This window comes from Rhyacophila brunnea, unplaced genomic scaffold (assembly GCF_057557595.1).
Source record: "Rhyacophila brunnea isolate RB1 unplaced genomic scaffold, BYU_Rbru_1.0 scaffold_19, whole genome shotgun sequence".
In the NCBI taxonomy this organism is placed as follows: domain Eukaryota; kingdom Metazoa; phylum Arthropoda; class Insecta; order Trichoptera; family Rhyacophilidae; genus Rhyacophila; species Rhyacophila brunnea.
In genome coordinates this window covers 8,091,681-8,117,216 of record NW_028232848.1, presented here as the reverse complement: position 1 = coordinate 8,117,216, position 25,536 = coordinate 8,091,681, and the positions used below count along the sequence as shown (strand labels likewise).

The 25,536-nt window shown below is 32.3% G+C and overlaps 2 protein-coding genes across 18 annotated transcripts in view; one reads left to right on the top strand and one right to left on the bottom strand.

The window, feature by feature from the left end:
- Window positions 1-24,387, top strand: part of Tm1 (tropomyosin 1) — a 97,297-nt gene extending 72,910 nt beyond the window's left edge. For 2 of the 17 annotated variants that reach the window (XM_085946039.1, XM_085946052.1), the window contains 6 exons: window positions 2,778-2,895; window positions 5,456-5,526; window positions 7,890-7,965; window positions 9,074-9,136; window positions 14,370-14,439; window positions 23,896-24,387. In XM_085946039.1, the coding sequence (XP_085802165.1) occupies window positions 2,778-2,895; window positions 5,456-5,526; window positions 7,890-7,965; window positions 9,074-9,136; window positions 14,370-14,439; window positions 23,896-23,987 (490 nt within the window). In that variant the 3' untranslated portion in view covers window positions 23,988-24,387. Of the gene's footprint in view, window positions 1-922; window positions 1,041-2,777; window positions 2,896-5,455; window positions 5,527-7,191; window positions 7,263-7,889; window positions 7,966-9,073; window positions 9,137-10,003; window positions 10,067-12,194; window positions 12,258-14,369; window positions 14,440-15,437; window positions 16,299-23,895 lie in introns of those variants that run through there. The other 15 variants (XM_085946040.1, XM_085946053.1, XM_085946050.1 and 12 more) reach the window with 12 other exon arrangements.
- Window positions 20,740-22,801, bottom strand: LOC147072690 (uncharacterized). Its single transcript, XM_085946232.1, has 2 exons — window positions 22,738-22,801; window positions 20,740-21,564 (listed from the first exon to the last, which is right to left on the bottom strand). Exons 1-2 carry the CDS (start codon window positions 22,799-22,801, stop codon window positions 20,846-20,848), a joined length of 783 nt encoding a protein of 260 aa, XP_085802358.1. The 3' UTR covers window positions 20,740-20,845.
- Window positions 24,388-25,536: the final 1,149 nt, after the last annotated feature.

Genomic DNA, 25,536 nt, shown 5'->3' with positions numbered 1-25,536 from the left:
TTTGACTTCATTGGTTTCATGTTGATTAAGTGAAAACTAAAGTATCAATTTAATTAATAAAACAGGTGACAGGATTACAGGTCCACTGCTGGCCAAGTTGAGTTAAATCGACTTCAAAGTTATATTATGCGATTGTAAATTCTAAAAAAACGTTTTTTAATATTCTTTATATGCAGTCTTGTTCCTAAGTGATTATTAATCCATTATTAATTTACATTTATTATTGTTTTTAGTGTTTGAAGGAGAACACGTCTGACCAAAACATTCAAATTAGATGCATTGCTATATTTATAATAAAAATAACATTTTATTTATATACGTAAGGCCCTCTATGTCAGGCCACAGCACGAAACTGTGAATTTTGATTGAAGTGCTAATTATTGCTTATATTTTGAATACATTGTCTAAATTATGGTAATGCATACTGAAAATCTTCATTTACTGCGAACAGTTTACCGCATTGCATTCAAATTTAAGCAATAACTAGCACTAACTTTCAGAACTCACAATTTAGTGCTGCGTCCTGACTATAGACGGCCTTATACATACGTCTAATGCAATAACTTTCAATTCATTTTTTGTTAATATATCACTTTAATCCTAAACACCTCAATTATCTGTTGATAATTGAAAAAAATTCATTGTTGTCACATAGGGGGTGTCAATATATTTTGAGAAATTTTTGTAGCCCTCAAAAAGCGACACATTATACTATAATATTTGTGTCTTTTTTATAACTAGTCTAAACTAAATTAGAGTTCTAGTCTAATATATATTTATACTTGAAAGTGTCCTAATTTGTGTGTCATTGTTATTTTTCCATGTGTGCCCAATTGACCATTCGCATCCGCACAAAATCAAACATTACTAACAACCCCCCCCGTCCCGCTCGTGTTTGTGCCTTTGACTAAACCGTCACCAGAATACGGAAGGCGTTGGAGAATAGAACTAATATGGAAGACGACCGGGTGGCCATCCTGGAAGCCCAACTCTCCCAGGCCAAACTCATCGCAGAAGAATCCGATAAGAAATACGAAGAGGTGACCACCATAACCTAACATTACTTAATCGGTGGCGTAAACATAAATAGATGTTTGACTTAATCTTAATCAGTTGCTACACAAGTTAGCAGTAATGTGACCAGTACGATTCATGTGACAAATAGTAACATGTTATGGTTATAATGTGACTACAGATGTTGTTCATGTGACATAATATGTTACGGTTGCAAGACATGTTTATCTTATGCATTCATAGACAGATAGACCAATTGATGTAAGTAGTCATTTCAAAATATTTTGCACTAACATCAAAAGGCTCTTATCTGAAGGAGTGTGCTGAAAATATAGCTTAATATGAATCTATGAGTCTCATGCTTGGGGATCGATTAGACAATGTGATATGATGTCATGTGGGGTAATCCGCTGGTATTATACGACTTGTGGTCGACTACACACTGCATTCTCTGTGCATCCCTCTGCCTGATTGACGGCCGTGTATTAACCCACATTTGACTTCCAGCTATTCGTCGAAACGTCTAGCTGTCGTAAGAGAACCTTAAGGTCGCAGTTATAATGTTAAATAAATCTACACTTGATTTCTGATATCAAGTAAATCATTAATTTTATTGAATGACTTTTCACATTACAATGTCGCTAATTGATATACCAAAAGAAAGTGCTATGTAGTTTATAATAATTAATAATATTTTTAATGTGAGTGAAATATTTATTTAATTCGAACATCTATTTATGCTATGCCTATACGGAATTATAATCTTTGCAAATATTTATAATAATATTAGATAGGATGCTAAAGGATCAGTTTTTAACACAAGATATAACAATTTGAATATCAATAGTATCTGAAAATAAAAACTGTTCCAGACGCACCTGCTTTACCCTATTTGACTTGTTACAGTTTCGCATTAAAAAAAACTGTACTTATGTGTGCTTCTTGTATTAATTGCTTTTGTGTTTTTTGTCAAGATAATTATTAATCCAAAATTATTTTTCAGATGGCGACATGATATCGGAAGCGGAATAATTTAATCAGAAAATTATTATTGTGTTTAATATCTTATCTAGTTATGTATGTATCGAACCTATTGATCACGGCCGTTAAAGTATTTCCACGTTACTCTTGCATTTGGGAGTGCCGGGTTAATATTTTAGCACTTATATTCTTATCAAAATGGCTGATGCAAATCTTTATTAACCGTATGACGTCATTTATATTGTAATAATTCTAGTAGTTTCCGTATATATATATATTTGCCTCGGAGAATTAGACTCTCTACGTATTACGAGAGTCAAAGGTTTGATGTTCGATGCACGGACGGTTTGGACATGGGGATATCAGGCGGGGTAATGTGTGTTGTATAGAATGTCTGTCAGTCCAGCGACATTGGGACGCACATATAGCCGATCACAAATCGTGCATTACCCAGCCTTATATCGTCATGTCCAAACTGTTCCTACAACATCAAATATGCGGTGTTCTATTCGATAGTCTCATTGTCACTTGCCAGTCTTGCTTTTTCTTGGGTCATTCTCATATAACTCTGCCAAATATATCCTGTGGATAGTATTCATCTGTCTTCCACGTCACTGGAATCTTGGTTGTTTTGAAGAATCGTGTAAAAGACTAGATGAGATATTTTTATTGCCATGTATCAAAAAAGGTTGTCGAAAATACATATAATTATGATATTTTAATGTTATCAACTATGGTGAATGTTTTATTGACTGTGTTGCCATTTCTCTTTTATTGACCAGTGCCCGCAAGATCCTGGAGAACAGGTCCCTGGCTGATGAAGAGCGCATGGACGCCCTTGAGAACCAGTTGAAGGAAGCCAGATTCATGGCTGAGGAAGCCGACAAGAAATATGATGAGGTGTCTTTCTTTTCAGTGTTTCCGTGTTCGCCACCCATTTAACCGTTTGCAGTGTTGCCATTGTCTATGTCATTCATCGCCCTCAGATAACTGAATAACGTGTACTACATGAGAGAAAATTTTATCATTATTTAATTCAAATTTAGAACACCATCTTTTATGGAATATTTGAACAGAATTAAACTAGTCAATCTTCTCTGAGCGTGTTTTAGACAGTTTAGTCGTTTTCACTCAACCGCATTCTTCAATTTGGTAAACTGTGACATTTCTTTTTAATTGTGTGTTTGACCTAGGACCTAATGGGTTGGGTGAATAGCTAACAACTATTTCTCATAAAAGAGTCTGTTAATATAACTTCTACTCCGTCGAGATCGATCGTGCTCTACTTAGGAAAGAAATTGGTAAATTTATTTTACTTTAATTTGACACGTTGATATTAGCCGAACAGAGAAGCCTCACTATTTTAATTGTAACCTATCATGGGTTCTCCAAATCTATCATAACAATTAACTAACAAAATTATATAGTAGATTCATTACAATATAACTTAGTTTTTAATAACATTTTATCTAAAATTAATCACTTTAAATAATGGCGATATTATACAAAATGGGGTATTTTTAATAGAGCTATTTAATTAATTAAATATATGTTTGTGAAAATATAATATAATCTTTTAATATTTACTTACGTAGACTCATATATCTTTAATTTCATTGATGAATTTAGAGTTACATTTTTGCCGTCTGAGGTTTCTTTTAATTAGAATTCAATGCATCACTTGAGTCAATGGATTATTAATATTATAATCTGTCTTATTGTTTCTATAGATTGATTCATTCATATCGGGAATCGCATGTTGTGAATCATATTGTAATTCTCCACCATATAACGTATGCCGATTCAAAACTTGCCAATCAAGTTGGAATTTTGTTGTTTTCTCAAAATATTTTTTACATAAATTAATATTCAATGAAACCACTATGAATGCATATAAAATAATGTACATTATTTCACTACCTACTTCTTAATCACTGGACTAAAAATGCATATCATATAAAAAAATATGAATCAGGTTCTTTAAAATTTAATTACCTATATTGGTTTATTTATTTGCATCTCTATTTTATTACTAATACTAATATTGAAGTGTTGTGTTTAATTATTAATACAATTGAATCCTATTAATTAATATGTTTCCTATGTCATATTAACATATATTCATTTATCACATAACAAATTCTGTTTCGCTTGTGTGTATCCTTCATTATATTGAAATATATGTAAAAATCGACCACTATAGTGTTTGCTATATATGAAATAATTTACGTACATATTATTTCTAAGTTTGATTCTCATATATCTAAGAATTCATTACTCACAGAAGAAGTATCATAATCATAATTAATAAAATACACCAATTTATTTACTACATATCAATTTATTATCTTTTATCTTATCTCTCTTATTTTTTAGTTATATTTGTGTTATCATCACAAATTTTCTATGTAATTTAATAAGTGTTGATAAGAATGAATTCCTTTTACTTTGAACAAATATCATTAATGTCATGCCAAATGGAAGTATGTATTATATTAATTGTCAGGTACACTATTTTACAGGAGAGCAAAAAAAAAGTTTTTAAATCAGTTAGAGTTAGACAATAAATTGTAAATCAAAATAAGGATAATTGATATCCACTTTCAATTTACATTGATATGTAACAGTGGCATACGGTGGATGTAGGCTGTTAAGAATAAAAAGTGCGCGTTGAACTTTGTCAGTCAGAATTAGGAATACATATTACACATGTTGGTTATTTTTTTTTTAATTCATTAAGCCCTATCTAAACCAAACTACAATAGATAAAAAAGTATTCTATCTATAAAATATTCATGATTTAATGGCATAATTTCAAATATTTTATAGGTAGACGAGTATTTTTTGACTAATTATTATGGCTCGGTTTTGCAGGGTTTAATTGAATTTTAAAAACTAACCAACACTGTAAATTGTAGGCTTACAATGCTTAGATCAATGAAAATAAATACGTATGACTGACAAAGTTCCGAGTGTACTATTTATGGCAGATCTTAACAGCCTACCTCGACCCTTCGCCACTGTTATGTAATTACTATTGTTCTTAATTAATTAATTATACAGGGATTTTAATTTGATATGATGATAGCGAGAACATAATTTATATAATATTAGGTACATTTCTAGGAAGACATAAATACATTAAATTTCATCTATATTGTTGCTATCACAGCAGACCATAATATGGTCAATCAAATTTAAATTTACTATATTATACTGAAATATATCTATTTATTTCATACTAATATTTACACACTCAAAACTGTTGAAATACTTGATATTATAAAACATCTTGAAATGATTCAAAAATTGGATTATTGTAGAAAAAAACTTTTTTGTAAAATATGGTTATATTGTTTTTATTGATAAGCTCATTAAATTGGAAAGCACTGATGGCTTTAATTAAATGGTGGTGGGAGTGTGGACTTGTACTGATGTCATTTTGATGTGATTCCACCAGGTTGCCCGTAAACTGGCCATGGTTGAGGCCGATTTGGAACGTGCTGAGGAGCGTGCCGATGCTGGTGAATCGTACGTTCTTCATTTATTGACACTTGGACAGCAACGTGTTATCGTTTTGTGTTTGTTTTGTAACGCTTTAACTCTATATATTACTTTGCAGTTGTGTTATTGCAAATGTCGCTCCTAATATTGTAATCGTTCGCAGATTGCATTTAGTTTGCTATTATACCGAAACGTTAATTGACATTTCGTACATGGCGGATATACCAAAGGCAATAGACGGTAAACCAACAGTAAACATTGCAGTTGTAAATTTTGTAAAACTAATCATCAAATACTATCATTATTTCAATGGTTAGATTCACTAAATTAAAGACATCTGAAATATTCATGAAACTTTATGTGTTTTGCACTGATCATAAAGTGACTGAAGACGATATACATTATATCTGCATATCAATCGAATATCGGGTCACAGTTTTTATGTAGTATTTATTGTCTGTACATCACTTACGAATACAATGATTGATCAGTCATTTATAATAGATTCTTGAGACGTGTCCGATCCATTAATTTATTTTTTATAATCGGATAATCATATTTGCTCTTGTCCAGTCTGTATACTACCTAAAAAGTATTTTAAAAAAAAATAAGATTCAATGCTTATTGGATCTTATTGGATTGTCATTTACATTTCGTGTATTATTGATTAAAACTGAGTTTAGTTTCCCAGAATTAATATTTTAAGTCTGATTGTTTTTTGTGATGTCTCCCTTTTTATTCTACAGAATTTCAGAATCCAGCGACACGCGGCTATGCAGAGATTTTATATTTTCAAGCATGTTTTTGTGAAGTAACTTAGTTTTAATTCTTGACAAATTTTTTTTTTGTTATTGCCGCAGTAGTAATAATTATTAATATGTTATATATAGATCAGTGGATATATTATAATGACTGTAATCATTATAAGTATGTTGGTACCCACGGGGGATTTACCAGACGGAACACCGCTAGAAATCCTGAGTCTTAAATGCAAACCTTTTTTGTTTTGTAAATTGTGAACAATGATGTTTATTTAGATTCCAAATAATATGATACCACTCGTCATGTTGTGTTTATTACATTTTTATCGCCCTCAGAATCATTCAATATTCGACAATAGGGTAGAGTTCATTCAGTTTCTTGTTATCGCTTTTGTTAACAATTTAATTTCGGGGTAATCAAATGGAAGCTTTCTCAGGCTGGTCTAAGGTCACCAATTCGCTTCTGCTGGTGGCAAACAATACCTAAATTCAAACATGTAATAAACGTTCAAGATTGAAAACTACCATCCACTGTTCTTTATATTAAATGTATTATTTTAATTTATTATTTTTTAAAGTAAAACAGAATGTTTTATTTGGTAACATTGAATAGATATTAATTGATTTATGCGTAACTTATAACAAATGTTTTCAAGTTTGTGATAATTACATAATATTACAGTTCTCTACTGTGTTATTTGACAGTTCAAATGTTATTGCAATGTGCTCGGAATATCAGATGAACATCACCAAAGGCACTCGGTGATATTTCGATCATTGTGATGATAACATTGACTTGAAAACATTGTCCTAAAATGCTAAGCCTGATTGTTTTTAAGTATCACTTTTTTTAAAACATAGATCTTGTCAATTTTGCTAATGCATGGAGTTTTTTTTTTGTTGTTGTTGCGTTGTGACAAACGATATATAGGTCGCCAGAAAGCTTGTCATGATGGAGCAGGACTTAGAGAAAGCGGAAGAACGCGCCGAAAACTCCGACGGGTTTGTACAATTATTGCTTTAACATGCTATCGTTAATTCAGACTTTCATAGTCGAAATCTGATGTGAGTTTATTAATTGTGTACCGAGGTGGTGCGGTGCACGAATGATTTTAGATTGCCATAGATGTGGAGACATTTCTATATTATTTCTTTTCCCTAACCACCAATCTATACATAGATCTTGAGAACTTATAAATAGTTAATAAATAAGTTGCATTGAAGCTTGAGCATTGATTCGCAGGTTCAAATCCTCGCTAGTGGGTCAAATTGATGTATTGTTGCTTTTCGGCGTATCTGGATTTAGAACTCAATGGTTAGCGTGAATGACAAATGAAGTTCCTCTTAAAAATGTTTTGTTATGATAACCTTCATTCAGTGGAGGCCCTTAACTGAGCATACAAATCTTAACATTGTAGGGATCTAACAGACTGTTTTACGAAGATTGGTTATTAGCCATTCATGCAACTTCAACATTGAAAAAAGAAGCAAGAGACAGCTACGATTTAAATATTTACACAACACAATAAATTAATTACCTAGGTCACTTGTCAAGAAATACCCAAAGTAGTTGTATTAATTTTTTTTCTTTTTTACATTAATTTAATATTGTGCGTTATCTTTTTGCAGCAAGATTGTAGAACTTGAGGAGGAACTCCGTGTGGTTGGTAACAACCTCAAATCCCTTGAAGTCTCAGAAGAGAAGGTAAAATACACCCTCCATACTATTAAACAATATTTTATTACTTTGCATTACAAAAGAAAATTATCATATTTTAATAGGACTATATTGTTTGGTAACATAGTCTCAGGTTCGATTCCTGATGATCTTGTATACTTTTTGTATTGAGAAAAAAAAAAATATTGTTTTAAAGAGAATTCTGAAAAAAATATGTATTGTTGATCCTACAATACTTGCCATGTGACAACTTAAAATGGCGCGTTTACTGGGGCATACGCATGATGTAGGCCATTCGGGATTTTGTCATTGTTTTCACGCAAATATTCAATTAAAATGAATTGTAAACAATTGAAGAGTGACATTCCAAACCGGCCTAAGTCTAAAAATCTGATTTTGAGATAATCATATTTTTGTGATTTGCAATTTACCTCTTAATTTTTCGGTACTATAATGTTTGGCAATTTCATAGAAAATTCAAAGACTCAAAGAGAAATATTAGACAAATTCTCTAATATTTCGTCTGACATTTCTAATCTGACGTGTTACAATATTATATTATAGCCGCTTGGAGCGTAAATGTAACAAAAAGAGTTCAACTGCGCATGCGCATATATCCTTAGGCGAGTTTGGAAAGAATCAACCGTTACCTTAGTGCTGTTTTGAAAAAAAAAATGCACATTTCGACATCAAATTGAAGAGACTTAGAATTTTTTGTAAAATATAAGTTTTAGTGAGACTATAGATCTCAGCACACTATCGGATTCCATCAAAACATAAAAATTTGTAATTTTGGACTAAGGCCGGTTTGGAATTTCACTCTTCAATTAATATAAGCACATAAAAGATATCGAATATACAAATGGACAATTTTGTTGCCATTAGAATATTTTATGAAAAAAGTAGTCTAACCAATTATTTCGTTGTTGAACTGCGTGATTTTTTCATTCCCGTTATTGTCGGTTTAATTTAATTTCCTTACTGTAATAATAATCCGTACAATACAGTGGAAGTTGCCCATTGGATTTAGAGTAAGATTATTTTGTCAGTACTTTTCATTTATGTATCTATCTAGGGTTACCTCGTTGTGTAAACAATTTAATTACAGCCGTTTTGTTGTATAAAAAATTCTTAGGCCAACCAACGTGAGGAGGAATACAAGAACCAAATCAAAACCCTCAACAACCGATTGAAGGAGGTCTGTTCAGATAACACGAAGCGGAGCAACTCGATGTTTTTGATTGCCGTGTTAACCCTCGCCTTGTTTTTTTCAGTGTTCTTTAGATGCCATAACAATTTTAATATGCCGGAGGGAGTTCCCTGACGATTGTTTTTTTTTTTTTTTTTTTTTTATACCGTCTTGTTTAACTCACCCTAATCGAGCGATGAATTTTGATGTTGTTGGTTTGAACAGATTAACAACTGTCTGAAAATAGATTTAGTTCGGTGGTTTATTGAAAATGCTACATTTTTTTTTACAAGTAATCGGTTCAGTTTTTCAATTTGTTAGTATTTACTTATAAAATGAGGAGTAAAAAAAAAATGCCTATTATTATGAACTTGATTTTACCAATCGATGATTTGAACCTATCTTACTTGAGTCAAATTCATTTTTGTACTTTTAAAAAGGTATTGAAACAATCTTTTAAAAAGAACCAAAATTTACTTAGTGGTAATTCATGATTGTTTATAATTTATCACTTGGTATTCACCACATATAAACATTGTTTTACCCCAAGAGTTTCACTCACGTGGTGACTTTAATCAAGTATGAAAAAATATTTCTTTCACATCTTTGTGGTGATAATATATTTTAATACTCCAAACATCACAATTTATTACATAGTGAGTTTTGTAACGTTTGAATCATCAATATGAAATGGATATAAATAGTTGCAACGATGCTTGGATATTGCAAAGTGATTCAATAAACCACCTCTGTTTTTATTCTGATTAATATAGATTTTATTTTGTCTTTTGGTGTTGTACACTCTTTCTAATCATTTAACAAACTGTTTCAAATTGCACTCTTTTTTACGCCGCCCCGATCACCCCGACACGCTAGGCAACGCAAAGGGAGGAGACATTCGAAGGACAAGTAAAATTATTGGACACACATCTTAAAGAGGTAATAACAGCAGGCCGCGGAGACGGACGGTAGCAGAACGGAGCGAGTTTGACAGCAATTAGATAGATACTTTTGTTTCTTTTAATTTCCGGGTTGGCGCGCTGCTGGCACATGTATCTTTTTCTTTTCGTAGGTTACGTGTAGTGGCATCCGTGTTTGGTGCGCATTTAGGCAAAAGATGATAACTATTTATATAACTTGGATTCATAATATAGTCTTCATTTAATTTTTTTTTTAATGCATTTCACGGCCCACTATAGTCAGGGCGTGGCAAGAAACTCTAAATTTTTATGGTGGTACTAGTCATAGCTGATACTTCGAATGCAATTTATGGTAAACTGTTTTGTAAACTGCAATCGAAAATCTTAATTTATTGCGAACAGGTAACCGCTTTGCGTTCGAAGATAATCAGTACTAGCACCAACATTGTAATTCACAATTCAGTGCCACGGCCTGAATATAGTCTGCCTTGATGCATTTGTGTTTATCTATTAAGTATACACCGATATACGGATTATTAGTATAGATTATTACAACGACTTCATTGGCAATATGTATTGAGTTAGATGCACTGACAAATCATTTATAAATACATTTTTTGCAGCTTATCATTATGTAGAATTTATAACAATTTAGAATTATATGATTCAGATTATTAAGATAAAGATTTTCGCATCACATTGTACCTACTGTTGTGTAGTTATCAATTTTTGTCTGAATTCCACCAATTTTTCTTTGCTATATTTCTCACCCTTTCTCTCCCCTTTGGTGCTAGAATCTTTGTTTCAGGTTATAGACTCATTGTATTTCTTGTATGTATTCTGTGTTTTACATATATAGTGTATGCTGTTTTTTCCCTTCTCCCTATGTTTTTATGTAGTACTTATTCCACTTTTAATCAAGAGATTAGGACCGGTTTCGTCCGCCTCAGAGGGACATTTTCAACTGTTTCAAATTTTCAACTTAAAAGTGGAATAAGTACTACATAAAAATTGCGTTTCATTAAATAAAAACAACAATACAATGCAGTTCCACCATGAATTGACAGTTAACAAAATAAAAGAAAAAAAACCTTGTTATGTATTTTTTCTCCGAAAGATGTCAGTGGATTTTGTGACCTGTACATATTATCTCATAAATCCCGTTCCTAATGTTTACATATCTCCAAATTCATTCACAATATTGTACTTTTCTGTCGCTTTATAATAGCTTCATACCCCTTTGTGATAAAGACTACATATATATCAGTGGCGAAAACTGCCTGTTGGACGGCGGTGTACGATTATAGTAAACGGATAGAATAACAATACATTCTTGGACAGCGGACAGTGTATTATAAATTATGACAGACCTACAATAGTTATTAATGTAGGGATATTCGACCCAACTCAAAAATTTCAGAATATCCGGATAATGTTTTTTTCAAATATTATTTTTTGTATAGAGTTTGAATCTTTTTTCTCCACACTCCAGTGCCAGTTGTTTCAAATAGACTTTGGTTATAATATGGATATTGCACGGATAATATAATTAATCAATTAGTACTTCGTGTGGCCATTGTCATTATAGATAGTGTGGAAAGCAAATTGTCATAAAATATATTTATATATAAATAACATTTACCTTAATTTAACCCGCTGAAGGACTGTGGGTTTAAATCCCGCATCTGGCAAAATTCTCACGTTGTTTTCAATGTGTGTTTAAAATCCAAGGCATGAACCTAATAGGTTGAGCAAATGATTAATAACGATTTCTAGTAAAAAAAGAAACTTGAGAAACCTCTTTGAATAAGAGTCCACACCGGATTGTAAAGCTGTTTTTTTTTTTTAATAAATTGACTTAAAAGTGTTTTCGCCACTATTATATTAATGGTCATGCAAAAGATAATAGATTATTGTTTGAATTTGGAGGTATCATAACGTCAAATTAATGAGATTCTTCTCTCCGATCCAGAGTACCATCAGTAGTTATATGTGCTAATTAAATTTAGCGGCCTGTTAATGTGTTGTGTGTTAATAATTAAGCATGTAGTTGTTCGTTGTAACAGCGGGCAATTTTTGCCTCTTTTTCTGTTCTGTTTGTATGTTGCGCTTGGTGTTGATGATCGTGACGTTGAAACCGAAACCAGGCGACTGTCACTAGGGAACACGCCGAAGATAAAATACATTTGATTAACGATAAACTCACCACCGTAAGTTGCCCATACGATTCATATTAAAACACATTATCGTAGAATATTCCAATCTTCTTTCGCTCAAGGTCTATCTCTCACCCGCCACGGTTGGTGTGGAAAATATCACAGTTCTGAGCTCTAACACGAATTTGTCTAATAGACACTTTTTTAATTGATTAAATTTTCTTATAATTTCCTAACCTATAATTCAAAATCTCATAAAAATAAATTTATAGTCTGTAAAAAAAATGTACATTTAAATCAGAATTTTATTTTTACAATGGGAATTTTGTCTTGATTTCTATCTATGCAGTTGGTTGACTCGATTTACTGGGGTTGGAGGTAAATTTTATTCCTCGGTTAAGCCAAAGAAAGCCTTAATGAAAATATTCAAAATTATGCGATTTTTACAATATTGTGTAATTAATTATCTTTTACAGATTAAAATCATTTCGGCAAGAAATGAGTTCTCAGTAAAAATATAATAATAATAGTGATCAGATGAAATACAACATTTAATTGAAATGTATGTTTCCCACCACATACTGCGAATTTTATCATTTAATCAATCCCATTAAATTGAGAGTCAACAACTTTACTGTATATCCATTCACAATTTGGGCTTTTACTATTGTATAAGTATTGTGTACTATAATTTTCAATTGTTTCATTTAATGGGGGTTCTTTTTTTTCAGTCAATCTGCTTTTTTTGGGTAGCACGCTTTGCTATTCTTTATTATATCAAATTAGTTTTTGTTTTATAAGATCCTGTTGCTTTCTGAATCTCTTCATTTTGTCCACGTAGGCTTAGACGCTTGAAGTACATCTATCTGTGTTTGTGTTAAAGTAATCTTTTTAATAGGTAGAAAATCATTTTCATTATCAGTCAAAACTCGCTTTGATCTGTTGTTTTTTTTTTTTTTTAAGTATTTGTTTTACTTATATTATTTATGAATATTTTTACAAATCTTAGCACAAAGTTGGTTGTCGTGAGAGGGGGGCACAAGGTAAAACGTATATTTAAGCTTTTGTGTGAGCCTGGTTTGATTTTTCTAATACATATTACAGTACAGTTTTCAAATCATTGTGAATATAATTAAAGTCTTTCAATTGTGAAATAGATTTAATGTTTTGACGATATTAATAAATTCTTAAAATATTTATTTTACCTTAAATTCTATATTATAAATAAAATAATATAACATTTAAATCATTTTGGATTACGCATGAATTAATTTAGTACGTATAACAGTGAGGATGGTCAGAACAAAAGTTTTAACATTTTGTTTAATTTAATTTGATAAAGATTCTTTTTCTGTCATTTTTTAAATATTTGGATCAGAACCAACAACATTTAGGTATGACACCAAAAAATAAAGAAATTGACTTTTGTTTTGAGTTTTGTTCTGACTTGATTTTTTGAAAGTTATTGTTTAGTCATTTGAATAATTTTAGCGATGTTTCGTTTGGATATTGGAGTATAAGGATTACGTAAGATGCATTATCAGTGTACCGAAGTTTATTACATAAACTATTGTGTTAACACACCTTTAACTTGGAGAATGCAAGATGATCATGTGGTATTAATTGTCTTCTCGACTGAGCCTAAATCCATGGAAGAGAAGCTTAAGAAGGAATTCTTGCAATAACCATTTAAATTAGCTATAATATATTTCGCGTTGCGGATTACTTTGTACTATTATTGCTGGCATCTTTCAAAAACGGCTAGTGTTTTCATACAATTTTAAATTCAGTCAAACAAGTCCCTACATAACCATTTTTCGAACACGAAACTTGACATTTGACTTGATCAATTATTGTACACAGAAATTGTAGCTAAATATAATTATGATAAAATAAAAATGGCGGTTGTAAACAATACTGCCAGCTTACAGCATATTAATTTTCTGCAGCTACCAATTCTACTATATTAAAAATGACCCAAAGATTCCGTCAAGTGCTGTAATACCAAAAATTCACAAGTCTCCCTCTAGTATTTGTGGGTATTCCTAACACTCTTGTTATTCATACGAAGCAAACTATCTTTATTTCGACCGAGTAAATAATCACATTATATTCCTGATGGATCCCATTACGTTATGTTATATCGTTTTTGATTGTCCGTTACAGGCTGAGGCTCGTGCTGAGTTCGCAGAACGTTCCGTTCAGAAACTCCAGAAGGAGGTCGACAGGCTCGAAGGTAACATATTGAGAACATCACCAAACATCTTCTCACTCTTTTAATTTTTCCATTTGCTTAGTTTTTTGATTTAAAAAAATAATTAGATTTAATTATTATTACAATTTTTAGTATTATTAGAATATATTTAACTGAATTCATTATCCAAATTGACTAGTTTGTGTATACATCAATGAAATTATCGTACACGGATAATTGACTGCTCAGACAAATCATTAAATTACATAATAATTGTGTATTGAACGTTTTGTTACGCCTCAAATAGTGTATGATAAAAAACAGGGTCTCTTTTTGAATTTTTTTGTTTGATTCGAGTTGAATGTCAAAAGAATTAGTTATACCAGAGAATTTTTCTTTGTATCCATTCCTGAATACTACGGTAACCATAAAATCGTGGAATTAAATTATAACTTAGTTTTTCGTCTGCGGTCAATTTTCTGTAAACCGAAAATTTAAATATATATATTAACTTTTTACTCAGTTTTCTTTAGGTATAGGTTTAGGTTAGTGTTTTTATGAATCATTTAATATGAATTATTATTTTTATTAATATGATTATAATTTACAGTGATATTTTATAATAATTAACATAATAATTATAATATATCGCCATCATACTTTTAACAACATGAGTTGCAATATTTTTCATCGCCGCAACATCCATAAACAATTTACAGACTTTTGCATCATATTTGTGAATATATTATTGATGACCTTTTATTTTTCATGACGAGTTTTGTTTTCTGTATTAGTTTAAAGTGTTTAAATACTAATCAATCATAACTTTGATGTTGTCTGCATGAACGTGTTTGAATTCATTCTCGATTTAATTGTGTAACTTGTAACTTAATTATGTATATTGATCACTCATTGATTAAGTTTTTTAAACTCTTCGCAATAATATGTTTTTTTTTTATGATTTACTGTGTGTGTTTTTGATGATTGTTGTTTGTTTTACTGCGCTTTCTCTAACATGACGTTGAACGAAACATTTTCAGACGACATCGTAGCTGAACGCGAAAAGAACAAATTGCTCCAGGAAGAGATGGAGGCAACGCTTCACGACATTCAGAATATGTGAACAAAATTTCAGATCGCACCCACATTACATTTAAGAAGTTATCCATTTTCCGGAAAACCGAGTCGCCTAGATAGAATATTAAGAATATTTAATGAACGTTTTCATCTGCGGGTTGAATCCTTGCACGATCGACAGATGGTTCATTTCGTCAGCATTGTTTAGTAATTTGTATTATAAAAATCGACAGAGCTCTGTGTCTCTGCCGAATGCACAACATTTCTTCCCCTGTTCAGAAACTTGTTAATTTATTATTTTTTTTTTTTATTATATTGTAACTCTTCCGAGGACGTAAGGTCGCCGTATCGAGAGGGCGTGTTCGGTGGAGATCTCGCCATAATTTTAAGTCGATTAGTAATCAAATGACAGTTTATTCATCAGATGTAATTTTTAAAAAATCTTTTATTAATCGATACCGAATCGCCGGTGAAGACATGAGAATATTCCGTTGACAGACAGATTAACATTCCTTTGTTGTTACATAATATCGCACTAATGATTTGTTTGTGCATGGATGTATTTCTTTTTTGTATTATCGCTTAGAATTTTTTATGTTTGGACTTCATTCCTATCACATTAGCTACTTTGATACTATCACATTGGCTTTTTGATTTGATTTTTGTTATTAAAAAATATATTCAATTATGCAATATAAAAGGCAAAAGGTGTAATTGTTATTTAAAAAAAAAAAAAACGCGAGTCACTGCCAGTAGGTGTGTTCAACTAATGAACATTATTCATTTTCAATGTTTTCGCTTATTGAACAGCCTATGGTTTTTTTTTAAATATACTAAATATATTTATGATTTATTTTTTATATTCTATTATTTAATGCTTTCTTGGAGAGAGCGATCCATCCTAAATATTGACGCTTCTGTGTTGATGTTTATAAATTATGATACTTTTATTAAAAGATATAAATAGAAATATATGAACACTTGAAGCTACTTGTAACGTTGTAGTTTGAAGTGATCGAAGCATTTTGGAAGCCTGATGAATTCATTCCCATAGTGTTCTGATCAGAGATTTGCCGCAATCAATAAATCTAAATGCCAGTACTTTTCAAGTATCCGGAGAAAGCGAAGTACCGTATTATTATATCAAAGGAATATCATTGAGGCGATCCACTCGTTTTGTTTGCTGTGTTGTTGAAAACGTGTACATCCCGAGCAGGATAACAATCAGTTTTAATCACCCTTGGAAGATACACGATTTCATCAAAACAGGAAACAAATGGGAATAATCCCTTCAATTCAATATATTCGCTGTATGTAAATTATATTGAGATTGTATTTTTTAGCAATAAAAGCTTATACGACACATATCCTAGCCTGCCTAGAGAACAATGCATTTGTATTTTTAAAATTGTTGCAATCATTTTTCTTAATATATCGTGCTAGAGAAGCATTGGGGTAAAATCATTGATGATGTAGAATTCTTTTAAGTGTGTTTATATAAAATATATTATAATATTTTTATTTAGATGTGTTTTTGTTTTGTTTTATTTTTCTTTAATGACCCTAACCATCCCTAACCGTGTCACTAAAAAATAGTTATGCACTGACAAACTGACATTAATTTTATGTTTCAAAAGTATACTGCACAATATCGAATTGTTTCAACAGATTTTTGTTACTATTCTTGATTTATAGCCAAATTATTTATGAAATGAAAAATAAACACTGGCAACATTTATAATAACGATTGGTTGATTATCTTATAATGGTTTCAAATGATGATTAATAGTTGTTAATATGTAAGCTTTCAATGTAGTTTACAGTTTAATATGAATTCACAATGCAGCTGACAATTTAGATAAGTATGAGCAGAGGCTGCAATGACTGGCTTTTATTTCATGTATTGCATGAATCCTGCAGTTGGGTCCAATTCACATTTTGATGTTTTAATCGATAACTCTGTTTGAATCCAGTAATAGAATGGGATACCTTATGATGGCCGAGCGGCTGACGCGTCAGCTAATAATGTTGTGGGGTCCCAGGTTCGAATCCTGGGTCTGGCAAATACATATTGTTATTCAATTTGCTGTATGGACCTAATAAGTGGCTAACATCCACTTCTCGTAAAAGAAAATATCTGTTAATACAAACATCCACTCTGTGAAGACTCATGACCTTATTAGGATCAGATATGGTTGATATAAAAATTAATGGGACGGATGTGCCAACAAATCGCGTTTCAAAGTCTTGAGCAATTACTCCTTCAGCGCAAATGGAGATATAACTTTGTCTCTTTCAAAAATAATTTTACAAATGGTTATTTACCATGACAAATTGGTATCGAGGAAGCATCACCTATAATATGTGTCTGGTCCCATAGATAATGTGCATAACTATTTTACCACCAGCGAATTGACAAATTGTTTGATAGTGGATTTGTTTTGTCAACATTCCTTCCCTCAAAGTTTGCTTTGCAGTTTTGGATTTAAGTTAGTACTCGTAAGGTAAGTAATGCTGCCAATTAAATGTAGGTATTGAAATGAGATTATGACAAAAATACATTTTTATTATTAATTATATCTTTAAAATGGATGATTTAATTTCAAACATTGAAAAGTTAGTTATTCATTTTTCATGCATGGATTCAAATAGCAATATTAATTTAAATAAAATTTGGATGAACACCAAAATACATAGCTGTAAATTAAAGAAGTTTCAGTACTTATAAAGTTTGGCAAATTAACTTCTATTCATTGGATTTTTGGTACTGGGTGAAGATTTTTAATGGTTGCTCTATTAAAGACAATGCGAGGTTCATAAATTTCATTGCGGAGTAGATTGAATTTAGAAGTTAGTGTAAAGAATTAATAATTTCACATTACAATATTAGCTATAAGAGATTTAAATTATAAAATGGTATAGCTGGATTTCTAATCGACTAGATTTAATTGTGATCTTCAGTATTATAAAATTGAAGCTTGTCATTATATAGATTGCGTTCTAATCGTTCTTTAACTTCAAAATCGGTTTTCTTGACCTTAGTCGATATCGTTGGTGGTATTATAAAATTGAAGCTTGTCATTATATAGATTGCGTTCTAATCGTTCTTTAATTTCAAAATCGGTTTTCTTGACCTTAGTCGATATCGTTGGTGTTTTGTAAAAAGGGCGAATCAACCAAAATGCTATTTTACAGGAGGATTTTTAACTATTGACATTTGTTTGTTTATGGCCTGTGGATGATCATAAATATCTAACAAGTTTATAATAAAGCTTAGAAAGAATACTGACATTATAATAGGTATTATTATTTTTAAAAGGCCTAATATGTCACATTCGCTTTTTATTCGTAGTAATAAATGGATATTCACCCTTACGATTATCGTTTTTAAATACTTTCCTGTGGAGATACAAATTCGCCGTTTTTACACAATAAAGTTAGTGGGGTACATATTGTATTTTCATTAAATCTCGGTTTCGCCAAAATGATTGATTCGCCCTTTTTACAAAACACCGACAATATGTTTTGCAGCAAAGTGTGGTCATTTCATTTATTTACTATGTAGGGTAAGATTTTAGCTATACATTTATAGGTGCAAGTTAGTTATGGGGAAGCCAGTGGCAAACACATTTTGAAAATAAGCCAATATACTCTGGATTATTTGTTAAGTTAGGTTTTCATTCATGAATTTTACCAAAATCAGACGATTAGTGTGGTTCCCGCCTGGCTTCTCCATGACCGGTTTGTGTGTACACGATTTCTGACGGTTTGTAAGGCAATCAGGGCCGTTCATTGGTCGGCCTAATGGTATTTTACAGCATGTAGCCAATTAGGTGTTCGTTGATTAATATGGAGCGGTTTATAGCCAATGAGACTTTACATCACTATGATTACGCAAGTAAGCCCGAACTCGATTTTCGTTTGCAAGGATGTATGAGCGCAGTGAAAAAAATCAAACGTGATGTTCAATAAAATAGGGTAAAAAATCAGTTACTTGCTATTTGAATCACTATTCATGAAATGAATTATTGCATAAAAACAAAGATGCATTATTACTTACGAAAAGAAAGCTGCATGGTCGAGCGTTTTATTATTATTTTTGAAGCATGTGAATCTAGTTTGTGTTATTTACAATACCTATCTAATAAAAATATTCCCTAAAACTACTATCAACATTCCTTTGTTCCTATTTCCAAGCTACCTACTACAATCGGCATAATAGATTGTGCATTAAATTATCTCCCTGGTTGATAATGATAAAATTAAAAGAAGTTTTTACTGAAGAGTCGAGATTGCATTATATTGGTATACCTATTATTATCACTTAGAGAAGAATTACTTTTCCGTTTCATCATTAATGAGAAATAATTGAGAAAGACTAAAATTATGACAGATTAAACGTCAACCGAAATTGAATTTGTGCTGCCATGAAAATGAATAGTATATAGTCACCCTTTTATGGCCATTAAAAATTACAAAACAAATACTAGGGTACCTACCCACATTTGAATTAAAAATTAGGATGAAGTTAATATAACAAAATATCGAGATTACATTTGGCGTATTAGAATAATACATTTTAATTAAAAATATAGTATAATATATGTTTTAATCTATATTTAGTATAATTTAATTAAATGCTTTAACGGTTAACATAACCACTATCGAAGCGTATCGTTACATTATAATGAAAAATACGTAAAATATCTAGTCACGAAATAGCAACATTACAGAATAACAAAAGATTGCGGGAATTATGAACAATACATTTTTTTATAATACAATTTATAATGTTTTATTGTGATAAAGATTTGACAAAGATAGATAATCTTTGATATATTATTAATTACGAAATTCAGCATGTCGTACCACCAACAAAAAATAATTACCCAAAACTATTGAAAAAAATCCCGATGTTAAATAATTTCGTTTTGTTTCGTCCTGTCATTTCTGCAAGGGCACGTTTTTCCGCATGTACTTTCAAACTCGACTCACGCGGCACAAACACGCAAATCTCAACAATACCTTTACGAGACATTGGCAGAGAAGTTTTTAGCAATTCAAGGGAAATTTCCACTTATATAACTTTCGATGACGTCTATAAAAATATACTTACCTACCTACGTAATCGTTTAAAAACATTGGGTAATTCAAGTTTGAGTGAATTCGGAGATAGGTTTTCCCAATGATTTGCGAAAACTTCAAAGCCGGTCAGAGTTTCCGCTTTCGATTTGTCGCTCACGCTTTTCGCTGCGCTTGCAGACGAGCTCATCGGCGAGATTGAGCGCTACAACGACATCGGCGACGACCTGGATAACGCATTCGTCGAGCTCATTCCCGGCGTCGACTTCACCGAAAAACAAAGGGCCGCTTATCTCATTCTCAATCCTCCTCCACCACCACCCGTCGTCGAAGAGCCCCCTCCACCCCCACCCGTGGTAGAGGCTCCTCCGCCACCGCCGGCTGAAGTCGCACCGCCCGCGGAAGGAGTCGCACCTCCGCCCGCGGACGGAGCCGCGCCGCCCGCCGAGGGTGCTGCGCCTCCGGCTGACGGTGCCGCACCGCCGGCGGAAGGGGCGCTCGCTCCCGCGCCGGTCGACGGTGCCGCACCTCCCGCCGAAGGAGCCGTTCCTCCCGCCGATGGGGCGGCGGCACCGGCCGCCGTACCTCCGGTAGAAGGCGTCGTTCCGCCTGCGGACGGTGCCGTCGCGGCCGCGCCCGTTGACGGAGCCGCGGCACCCGCTCCACCTGCCGATGGGGCTGCACCCCCGGCAGAAGGAGCCGTTGCTGCGGCTCCGCCGGCTGACGGTGCAGCCGCGCCTGCAGCGGCACCGGTGGATCCTGCCGCTCTGGCACCCGCCCCCGCTCCGGCTGCAGCCCCTGTAGAAGGTGCTGCACCGGCTGCAGACGCTGCCGCTCCAGCTCCCGCCCCCGCTGCTACACCCGCCCCAGCCCCCGCTGCCGATCCTGCTGCTGCACCCGCGGCCGCACCCGCTCCCGCAGCCCCTGCCGAAGCCCCTCCCGCGACTCCCGCCCCAGCTCCCGCACCCGCTCCGGAGGCCACGGCGCCCGCTCCAGCGCCAGCCGCTTCTTAAAACTAACAACTGCGCTTCTATTGTTGAATTGCTTAGCTTCTAACATCCTTTCATTCCTTTTCGATACCGATGTGCGATCTCGCTCCAAGTTTGATACGCATTTTTTAAAGTTCAACCTTTATAAACAATGTGCGACAATTAATTGATGTGAATCGCGGCATCGCGAAGAATGAATCGATGTTACATAATAAATATACCAACACAGTGCAATTTAATCAAATGTATATTCAGTTAAAGCTCTGTTGCTATATTAACTTTATAACCTGTTGATATAAAGTCACTGACGCACGTCGTAATTTTTTGTTGTTGAAAACTAGATTCCGAATCATTACTCCACCAAATTTCTCAACGAACCATTGAACACTTTAACCATCAAAATATTACGTGATTTTATTCGAACGGAATTTATAATTATTATGACGGAATCTAGTTTGAATAGTTTATATTTTCAACGCTTTTTATTAATTAAAAATACACATGTTTTTTACTCTGAAACTATGTGTAAAATAAAATATAATAATTAATATGTAAATATTGTATAATGTATCATTTGTATTTATAAATATTACGATTTATTATTAACGACTTTTTATTTTGTGATGTCTTTTCTCTATTAATAGTAAAAATACTAAAACTTCTCACTATTTATGTAGATAACAATATAATTATTATATTATGCTATTGCATCTATTCGTATAATCTATAATTATACAAGTGTATTTTTCGTATATTATTAGTAACATAAATTATCTAAACTTTTAAATGTGATTGATCACTAATAAGTATTTTGAAAATGATTGGCTACTGCAATCCTACATAACGCAAATGTAAACAAATAATCAATGTATTATTTGTTGAATTGATTCAATATTTGCATTGATTGTTATAAACATAGTGAAAGATTTTTCTCAAATTAGGAAAATCTATATTAATATAACTAATAACGTAGAAGGAATAAAGATTTAAAAACTGAATTTCTCTGCTGCGTGATATATTTGACAAATTACATAGAGTTTTTAATAGTTATCTATTGCGGGAAATGTGGATAATTGAAACATTAATGTGCTTCAGTAAATAACATTATATCACACTATGTATTTTGAAAACGGCATTTTATTGAACCGTTCAAAATATTCCAGACGACCTCATCCTGGAAAAGGAGATTTACCATGACGTTGGAGACGATATTGATCGTGCTTTCCACGATTTGTGCGGATTCTGAAGGACTCCATCACCTTGGACCACACCACTAAATCTTCTTCAATAATATTAACCAAACCTGACTCGGGGACGCCTCACCCGAGCTTATTTTTTCATTTTTGTACAGACGCTTTCAATAAAATATCATTTGGCTTTGCTATTATTACTTCTTGATTTTCTTCTTCAATACTTCTCTCTGCTTTTACTACAATCGCCTTATACCTAATTTATGCGCACATCTAACTCATCCAATGCGGAGATTTTAACACGTAAGGAAAATGCTTTTTTATTATTTATTTTCTTTCATTTGCTTTATCAATAAAATAATCATCAATAATCACAAATCATTATATTATAAAAAATATACATTTAACCTACACGTCATTGAGGAAATGATTCATAATGTCTTAAAGGAGAATTATAAAAATAGTTTCCTTACTATTTACTCATATCTAGCATTATGATTGTTTCTTTAAAAATCGATGTGTGTACTTATGTACGCGCGTTAGAAGTTATACTTCTTTGGCGTAACAAAACAAAATTTTGATAAACTAGATTCTTTGACTAGTTCTTAATTATCTTGTTAAATTGCACACTCAAGAAAAAGGAGCGCTTATTGGAACGCCGTTGGTTTATTTCTATACACTTTAATTTATATTACTAAATTATATAATGGTTTCTCGTTGTTTTTATGTTTAAAGTACCAACTGTCACTCGTTGAAACTGACGTTTAATCGTTTGTTTACGTAAGGAATTGCAAATGGCCGACAATAATAAATTCGCTGCCTAGGCAACGGAACAATTCTAAAGTATAATATTATAATGTATAATCGTCACCACTGCAGTATCATACTGTGGCGTAAAGGTAGTGCGTTCGGCTGATAACCGAACAATCGGTGGTTCGAATCCAATCGAGTGCGTTTTTTTCGTGTGAAAAAATAAATTATGTGTTACATGTCACACGCCAAAAATACACCCTGAACTGATTTCCCAAACGCGCCAAAAGAAGTATAACTTCAAAAATGAAATTAAATAATTCAATGAATTTTGTATCTAAATAAAACCAGCTGAACAAACTAGGAACCTGAACTCATTTTCTTATTTGGATGTCGATTTTCCCTTACAGACGAGTTGGTCGCAGAGAAGGAGAAGTACAAGGACATCGGAGACGATTTGGATACCGCTTTCATCGAGCTCATCCTCAAGGAGAGCAATTAAGCATTTTTCAAATTGTTCGCAAACATCTCGTGCTTTTCCCGTCGAACCACTGTCGTCCATTATGTATCGTTTATTAAACTATTTTGCTACCGAAAATACGTTTGTCACAATACGCCAATTTATCCCCTTTATTAATTTACCTACCTAAAGTTATTACCATATTATTATCTATGATAATATTACGATTAATTTTATTATTGTTTATGGAAATTTATTTTAAATGTCGAATGAAATCGTTCATTTAAAATGTAGGGTCGTATTTTTGGATACCTACGTAGTTTCATAGTGATACATTTTGAGCGAAAGTGATCTGAGCACATTAATTCCATCAGATTATTTGTAACGACTCATTTACTTATTATTTATAAGAGAATAAATATATTATGTGTATTTATATAAATCTACTATTATTTATTATTATTTTACTGTGAACTTTATAATGTTATTTTTATTACGACGTTTATAAATTTATTTATCTAATCTATTGAATACACGAAGGGATGTCTTCGGACGTTCTGTAAAATAAACCGTCAAAAAATAATAGACTTCCACCTGAAACACACAAAAATTAAATGTTTTTATTTTTAAACGCCACATTTTTTTTTAACAAAACCTCCAATTATTTTAGATAAGTCTAGTTACACAAATATACAAACATGAAAAAACCATATTCCTACATAAATTATTTTGATTGATAAAAATTATTTCACACAAATACTGTACAAAGCTCTTTATAGAAAAATAACAAATCAGGAATTTCTCAATATTATACAGCAAACAGTAGATGTAAATATGTATTTACATTTATTCACATACACACAATGTTACTGAATATTAATTACAATTTTATCAAATGTCTTCAACAATTTCTGTCAACAAAATCTCATCGAGATATTATATTTTTTTAATCTTCAATGACTGCTGATTTATAAGAGATCGTAGGTACCATTATTTAGCATGGTTTTTGCATGTTACCTATAATAATATTAATACATTTATTTTACAGGAATACAGATTGATACTAATTAATAGCAACAACATCCAGAGCTAATAGAAAAAAAAACACGATTTTTTGACAGATTGTTTATTGTTTTTAAAATGAATGTAGTTCCAATTATTTAAAAGCTGTTGTTCAAATTTCAAAATGTCTTTCAGATAATGAAGCTGACTCACAACAAACTAATAAATATTAAATTTGTATAGGTATATATTTTTATTAATAGAAGTAATTTTTATTTATTAAAATATTGTAATTACATTAAAATAATAATTTCATATAGTTACCTACCTACTTGAAGATGTCCAGTATATTGTAATAATCTCATTCTGAATAATTATCTAAACTGTCGTAGACAATATGCACACAATTATTGTAAGCAATTTTTGATGTAATTTATTTACACGCGTGCCACAAAAATTTTCCGCTGATGTGTGACGAAAAACGTCATGATTGATTAAAAAACGGAAAATTAAAGAACCAGTAACGGTCTGAAACGGACTTGAGACCTTTCGATTAGTAGACGTTCACGCTGCCAAATTTTTATCAATG